We start from the raw sequence: 7,642 nt of genomic DNA on the forward strand, positions 1-7,642 counted from the left end.
ACAGAGGTGTGGGGCCCAGGGCGCAGTGGGCCCAAAGGTTCCGGGGCCTGGCGGGCACCGGGGGGTACAGGGCCCGGGGGCGCAGCGAACCCAGAGGGGAAGGGGCCTGGGGGCGCAGCAAGCACAGGGGTGCGGGGGCCGTGCTTCCTGGGGTTTCGTCCTGCCAGTGCGTGCACCTTGCGCCCGGTGGACCCCCGGGGTCGATACGGATGGCGGCGATGCGGGTGGGCAAAGCGCAGGCTGCGCTGGCAGGCGCCCAGGATGGACATCTGCAGCATGCTGTCCAGGAAGGTCACCCAGTTGTCCCGCCACAGCAGCTGGCCAGTGTCGCCTGTGGCAAAGGGGCGTCAGCGCGAGGGGTCAGTCGCACGCAGCCTCTTCCCGTGCCCTGACCAGGCACGTGACGCCTGGACACTGGGCCCACCCCCGAGGTGTCCAGGGGCACCGTGCCCACCTTCGAGGGAGGCCTCGAGGACGCCCTGGAAGTGGGGGCCGTAGTCGTAGCCCCGCAGCCGCAGCTCCTTGTACACGTCGCCCCGGGACAAGCGGAAGGTGGCCGAGGGGTCTGCGGGGTCTGCCGCGTCCAGGCCGTCCTGGCTGTCGAAGAGCCTGGGGTCGAGGTCCTCCCACTGGTACACCGTCCCTGTGGGCAGGGTGGGGGGCAGTCAGGGGTCTGAGGGCTGGGCAGAGCCGAGGTGGACGCCGGGGGGCCCGTGGGGGACCCTGTGACCCGCCCCCGCTCACCGCTCACGACCAGGTTGCCGTTCTGAGACACCTCGAAGGCGTGCGAGGCCTCCAGCAGCCGCACCTCCAGGGACACGGTGCCTGTGGACAGCGGGGCCAGGTGAGCAGCAGGGCTCAGGGGGCAGCACCCCCACGGCTCCTCCCGGCCACCCCGCCTCACCCGTCTTGGGCAGGATGGTGGCCTGGTGCAGCGTCACGTCCTCAAAAGCCACGGGCATCTGCTCCATGTTTTGGTCCAGGGCGCGAGCCAGTGTCCTCCAGACCAGGCACAGGTAGCCGGTGGCCGGGAAGAGGACGCGGCCGTCGATGCGGTGGTCCACCAGGTAGTGGCCGGGGGCCTCGGGGCTGGCGTCTGCAGGGCACAGTCTTCAGTGCCCACCTCGGAGGGAGAGCTGGAGCCCCTCCCCGCCCGGCCTCACCCCCGCCCGGCTCACCGATGGTGTAGACGGTAGCCGAGGAGCTGCTGGAGCCGCTGGGGAAGTCCTCCGCGGCAGGCACGTCCCAGGTCTGGCTGTGGTCCCACTTGATGAGGGGGGAGATGAGCGGGGTCCCCCGGGGGGGCTGGGAACTCCTCGGGCGGGAACAGGCCATTGGGGTTGATGTCAATGCTGGGGGTGGGGAGTGGGTTAGGGGCGCACCTGGCCCTGGGACCCCCATCACACCCACTGCTAACCGCCTCCCCGAAGACCCAGAGACCGAGGTGGGGATCCCCCGGCCCCGCCGTCCCGCACGGAGCAGGGGCCCATTGAGGCCCTGGTGACGGCGCAGACCCACCCCGCCAGGTGCAGGCGGCCCACGCTGCCGAGCAGGAAGCGCAGGTTGTCGGCGTGGTCCTTCCTCATCAGGGGGAGGATGGTGCAGCTGGGCTTCAGGCCCCGCTTCAGCACGGCCTGCGGGGACAGTCGGCTGGGCCTGACCGCGGTCCTGTGCGCGCCCAGACCCGAGACCCCTCCCCGAGCCCGTGGACCGCCCGGCGTACCTGCAGCAGCGCGTGGGGGGCGATCTCCAGCACCACGGCGTTCTCCGGCACGTGCCACAGCGCCTCCTGGAACAGCACCGGGCTCACCAGGTTGTTGACGTTGTACTCGGCGGACGGCGTGCGGGCCAGGCTGCCCTGCCACTGGGCCTCGGGGATGGAGGTGCTGAGCCAGCGCGCGGAGCGGGGCCGTGGGTCCCGGATCACCTGCGCACAGGCTGCTGGTCAGCGCCAGGTGCTCGGCCACTCCCGCCCTCCCGGCCCCGGGCAGCCCCGGGGTGGCCGGCCCACCTTCTTGAGCTCCCGCAGCAGCGAGGGGGCGATGCCCTCCATGTAGTAGGAGTGGAAGGCCAGGCCGCCCGTCCGCACCTCCTTGGCGAACACACCCTCCTGTCGCAGCTGCTCCACGAACTCGGACACGGAGGCCTGGGGAGAACGGGCGCGGGTGACGGGGTGGTCCTGGGTCCGGCAGAGCCCGCCCGGAGGCTGGGGAGGGACCTGAGGACCCGCCTCGCCCCAGCGCCCACCTGAGGTCCCGAGATGGTCACCGTGTCCTTGGAGTTGTGGCACGCGGGCACGACGCCAGGGGGGCAGCGCCGCTTGCACTCCTCCCAGGACAAGCCTGTGGGCAGAGAGGCCTCAGGGGCAGCACTAATGACCGGCTCGGTAATTGCAGCCGCGGAGAGAGCAGCCTTTACAGGCCCCCCCCCGCCCCCGCCGCGTTTCATCTCAGTGGAGGCGGCATTACTGCCAGCCCACGGCCTCCCTCCCTCATCACGACACCCAGGCTCCTGCCTGTGGAGGGAGCCAAGGCGAGTGACCCTGACACCCCGACTTTATCCCAAGTCCTGTGGGTCCTCGTGGGGAGGGGTTCTTGTCCCCACGTGGGTTCAGCTCAGGCTCCTGGGAAAACCGCACTGATGGCCACCAGCCCGTGTACGGGCACCATGCCCCTGGGCAGCACCTACCCACGGCCGCCATGGCCCCCGGCGGGATGTGGGCCTCCTTGATGCACTGGCCGCGCCAGTAGGCGGCGAGCACAGCCTCCTCCTGCGAGAGGCAGCCGTCGGCGTAGCCGCAGGCGACCTCGCCTAAGGAGTGCCCGATGATGCCGTCCGGCCGCAGGCCCAGGCTGGTCAGCAGGTCTATGAGGGCGATCTGGGGGCAGACGTGTCACCTGAGTCCTGGGGAGGCCCCGGCAGGTCCAGGCCCTGCCCTCCACATCCCCCCCCACCCCGGCCTTCGGACACGACCCTGACCCCAAGGACCGACCTGGATGGCTGTCAGGCTCACGAAGGCGTTGACGGTGTCGTCAAAGGTGGCCTCGTCCGTGCTCAGCAGCAGCTCCGACACCTGCAGCCCCAAGGGCTTCACGACCTCGTCGGAGCGCAGGATGGAGTCCCGGAAGCAGGCCAGGCGCATGAGGCTGAGCCCCATCCCACGCCACTGCGTGCCCATCCCTGAGGGCGGGAGGTGTCAGGCCCCGGCCACCCACCCTCTGCCCCCACGCCCAGCAGGCCAGGCCAGGACTCACCGGAGCAGATGAACCAGAGCGGGCGCTGCCCAGCGGGCACTTGCTGCACCTCCTGCCCGCTGTCCTCGCCGCCCAGCACGGCGCAGCCCGGAAGGCATGGCGTAACTGGCGTGGCCCCATGTTGTTTGAGCATGCTCACGAAGGCCAGGTTCTGTTGTGCTGGCGGCCCTGCTCCAGAGCCCCTGCAGGCCTCGGGGGTGCCCCGCTGGCAGCAGTAGCCGGGCTAGGGGTGTGGGGCGGGCGCGGGGGCGGGAACATTGGGCGAAGATGACGTGAACGTTGTAGCGCCATAGCGAAGAGTCTTGGCCACTTACCCCCGGGACGGCAGGGGCGGTCCACACCGCAGCCGCGGTGGCGCCCTGAGTCCTGGGTTGGCGCCAGAGCCCGTGCTCCAAACCCTGCTCCAGGACAACACAGCGTGTCGTCCTGAGACCCAAAGCACCTACAGCCCTGCTGCTGCCTGGATTCCCCCCAACTGCCCACTCAGCCAGGCACACTTCCAAGTGGCTGTGGGCCGGACACCCAGCCCCTGCCCGAACCCGTCCGGCTCCTGACACGAGCGTGGCAGAGGGCGGCCACCTGCCGGGAGCCTGTCGCCCAGGAAGCGCCCACACCCAGGAGCCCAGCGAAGGTGGTCAGGGTTACTCAGGCCCCCAGGCTGCTCAGGAAGCTGGGGGGTGAGCTGCCCACCTGGGGCTGCCCCGGCCACTGCCTGCAGCCCTGTGGGGAGGTCCCCAGCAGCGTGTCGGGCCCCCAGAACCAGGGCAGGGACCAGGCACAGCGCCCCGCAACCCTGCCCGAGGGAGTGCCCACCTTGGCCAGGGCGGCCAGCCCCGAGGCCGGCTCCGGGTGCCCCATGTTCGACTTGGTGGACCCGATCAGCAGGGGGTCCTGGCGGGTGGCACACAGTGCCCGGTCGATGCCGTTCAGCTCCTGGGGGTCGCCCACCTGTGGGGGACACAGGAGGGTCAGCCTGCAGCGGGCAGCCCGGGTGCAGGCGCGGGCGCGGGCACGGGGCCTCACCTTGGTGCCGGTGCCGTGAGCCTCGATGTACTCCAGGGACTCGGGGGCCACGCCGAACGGCTCGTACAGGGAGCGCATGAGCTGCTCCTGGGCCTCTCCAGAGGGGAAGGTCACGCCTGCGGGGGGAGGGCCAGCTCAGCACCCCTCCCGGCCCCGGCGCCCCCACCCGCTCCGGCCAGTTCCCACCTTGCTCCTTGGCGCCGTCGGTGTTGGTGCCGGAATTCAGGATGGTGGCGTACACGCGCCGGGCCAGGGACTTCTTGGTCAGCAGGACGACCACCACGGCCTCCGCGCGGCAGTACCCGTCCCCTGGGGGCAGAGGGCGGCTCAGGTGGCAGGCAGGCGAGGCGCCCGCTCTGGCCTGGGAGGCGGGAGGAGGCTGCCCGCGCCGGCCCGCGCCCTCACCCGCCTGGTCGAAGGACTTGCAGGTGCCCTCGGGGCTGAGCATGCCCAGCTTCATGAACTGCACGGAGGTGTTGGGCTTCAGCAGGACGTTGATGCCGCCCACCAGGGCGGCGGGGCACTCCCCGCTGCTGATGGCCTGGTAGGCGTTGTGCAGGGCCAGCAGGCTGGAGGAGCAGGCTGTGTCCAGGGCGACGCTGGGCCCTGCGGCCGAGGGTGGAGCGGGGTGTGAGGGTGAGCCTGCTGTCCCTCACAGGGGCGCCCACCTTTATTACTTTTTATTTTACTTAAATACGTTTTTTATTGACTTCAGAGAGGAAGGGAGAGGGAGAAACAGAAACATCAATGAAGAGAGAATCACGGATCGGCTGCCTCCTGTACACCCCACACTGGAGAGCAAACCCACAACCCAGGCACGTGCCCTGACCGGGAACGGAACCCTGACCGCCTGGTTCACAGGTCGACGCTCAGCCCGGAGCCGCGCGGCCGGCGGGCACCCACCTTTGAGGTTGAAGAAGAAGGAGAGGCGGTTGGCCATCATGGCTCGCTGGCAGCCCACCATGCTGTAGCCGACGAGGGTCTCGGGGTCCCGGCTGAGCGCCTCCGAAGCCTCAGAGCCGCTCACTCCCACCCAGACGCCGGTGTGGGTCCCTCGGAGCGAGGCCGGGTTGATGCCTGTGGGAGCAGCAGTCAGAACGCTGGCCGCACCCTGCCCACCACCCAGCCTTGTGGAGGAGCCCCCCACCCTCCTCCGGCTTGGGTGAGGGGCCATCTTAGCCCGGCCAGAGGGACTGGGTGGGGCCAGCCCAGGTAGGGCTGAGAACAGAGAACCAGGAACCAGGTCACAAGAAACTGGGGCCTAAGGGGGGGGGCGCGGGGGAAGAGGTGCTAGGTGGGGCTCCAGGCTCTGGGTCAGGCAGCGGCCAGAGACAGAGGTGAAGACAGAGGGCAGCACTGTCCCCAGGCTACTCCCCTGGCCCCTGGTGTCCCTGGCGGAGTCTGGTGAGCCCCAAGGGCCAATGAACACCCAAGACCCAAGGGCGCCTGCCTGGGACAGGCAAGATAAGGAGACAGGGAAACAAAGGCCGAGTGTCCAGGCTCCTACAGGAGGGGCCCTGGCCGGCCCCAGGGGAGCGGCATCCAAGGCCCCTGGGTAGAGCCCGGGCAGCGAGAAGGCCATCAGGTCTGCCAGCCTCCCGCCCCTCCCCAGGCATGTGTCTGTGCCCTGTCCTGCTCAGTGTCAGGCCAGGGGCCGGCTGGCCCCTGCTGACCCAAAGACAAGAGTGGGGAGCCCCTAGGCTCCCCATCAGGACCGGCCAGCCACCCCTTCTCACAGGTGGGTGGGCACAGCAAGGACAGGTCTGAGCCCCAGGACAAGAGCCAGCTACCTCTGGGCCAGACTCAACCCAGGGCAGGAGCCCAGCACCGGCCCTCACCCCAAGACCAGTTCTCTGATGGGAGTAAGGAAACTGGGGCGCCAGGGCACGCCCAGGACACCGCGGGCCAGTTGTGAAACCAGACCTGCCCAGGGGCCCACGCCTCCCGAACCTCGGGCCTGGCAGTCCCAACCAGGGACAGAGGGAGCCCCGCTCGGCCCGCCTCCTGGGCCGGCTGCGCTCCGTTCTTCTCTGAACATGTTCCTTTTAGGAGCAAAGGACCCGAGAACAGTGTTGCCCGTTGTGACCTCAGGTGGGCCATCGCCCCCCCGCGACCCACCTCCGTCCACGATGGCCTCGTAGGCGACCTCCAGCAGCAGGCGCAGTTGGGGGTCCATCGTGTGCGCCTGCTTGGCGTGGACCCCGAAGAAGGTGGCGTCGAACTTGGAGAGGTCCTTCAGCTTGCCGGAGCGCCGGGGCAGGCCGTACAGTCCTGCAGACACAGCAGGTGGAAGGCACCGCTGTGGGGCGTCAAGGCCCAAGGGACCCACAGGGAGACGGGGCTCCCCAGGAGGGTGGGCAGTGGCCCCAGAGCGGTCTCCTCCAGCCCCCCTGCCCTGGCTGCAGACCCTCCACCGGGCTCTGCTGGGCTGGGCCCCGCGCTGACTCACACCCGCGGATCAGGTAGAACTGCTCGCGTGGGAGCCGACCAGGCGCGAGGGAGTCAAACCAGCTTCCCCAGAGCCAGCTCTTATCTGGCCTCGGACACGTGGGCCAGCGGCGGCCCCGGCTCCCCGCCCCTGCCCTCCCACCCGGACCCCCGCTGGTCACCAGCTGTGGAAGGGCGAGCGCACACCAGGAGCGACCTCAGCCTCCACAGCCGGGGCCCAGACCACACTCGGGCTCCATGTCCAGGGAGAGCCGGGCGCCGGGCAGGCCATCACTCACCGGCCTTCCACCTCCTGTCGTCGTCCGTCACCATGTCCACACCACCGATGAGGTTGTCCCAGAACTCCTGCAGGTTCTCCGACTCGGGCAGCTTCCCCGATATGCCAGCAATCACCACCTCCTCCATGATGCTCTCTGCGGGCCCAGGCACCGGTCAGCTCGGCCCACACCCGTCCACAGCCCCCACACCGCCCCAAACCCCACAGCACTCGCCCTCCTCAACCTCCCCCTGGCCCCCGGTGGGTCAGAGAGCAGCAGCTCTGAAAGCCCCAGACCGGAGGCCAGATGGCTGGACGGATGTCCTGGGTGTGAATGTGTGTGTTGGCGGGCGGTCAGCTCTGACCCAGCAGGTCCTCGCCTCTTACTGGGCCTTGGCAGAGGCTGTCACATCTGGGGCCCAGGCCTGGGGTGACCCCACCAGGGCCTGTTGCCTGTGCCCACCCCTCCCAGCAGTCGGTGGCCTGTGGTGCCCTCAGGAGGGCCACCCAGAGGAAGGCCCAAGCCCTTCTCGGCCTAGGAGCCGGGCCAGGGAACCAAAGGAGGAAGGGCACCAAGTCTTGAGGGGGAAACTTGGGGGGCGGGGAGGCAACGCCCACACTGAGAGGCCCTGAGCTCGGCACCCCCACGCTGCCCGCCATG

General features: G+C 69.6%; 1 protein-coding gene across 1 annotated transcript in view; it reads right to left on the reverse strand.

Annotated features, from left to right (window-relative positions):
- Positions 1-176: 176 nt before the first annotated feature.
- The window catches only part of FASN (fatty acid synthase), a gene marked incomplete at its 3' end in the record, with an annotated part of 8,945 nt that continues 1,479 nt past the window's right edge, over positions 177-7,642 (reverse strand). The window contains 22 exon segments of the mRNA XM_023748958.1: positions 177-232; positions 234-331; positions 455-643; positions 745-825; positions 905-1,096; positions 1,179-1,302; positions 1,304-1,352; positions 1,519-1,634; positions 1,724-1,927; positions 2,012-2,146; positions 2,248-2,342; positions 2,689-2,878; positions 2,993-3,180; positions 3,255-3,477; positions 3,569-3,652; positions 3,906-4,202; positions 4,278-4,393; positions 4,464-4,586; positions 4,683-4,883; positions 5,181-5,354; positions 6,396-6,548; positions 7,004-7,138. Of these exon segments, the coding sequence (XP_023604726.1) occupies positions 177-232; positions 234-331; positions 455-643; positions 745-825; positions 905-1,096; positions 1,179-1,302; positions 1,304-1,352; positions 1,519-1,634; positions 1,724-1,927; positions 2,012-2,146; positions 2,248-2,342; positions 2,689-2,878; positions 2,993-3,180; positions 3,255-3,477; positions 3,569-3,652; positions 3,906-4,202; positions 4,278-4,393; positions 4,464-4,586; positions 4,683-4,883; positions 5,181-5,354; positions 6,396-6,548; positions 7,004-7,130 (3,215 nt within the window).

This window comes from Myotis lucifugus, unplaced genomic scaffold, assembly GCF_000147115.1.
Source record: "Myotis lucifugus unplaced genomic scaffold, Myoluc2.0 scaffold_2170, whole genome shotgun sequence".
Classification (NCBI taxonomy): Eukaryota; Metazoa; Chordata; class Mammalia; order Chiroptera; family Vespertilionidae; genus Myotis; species Myotis lucifugus.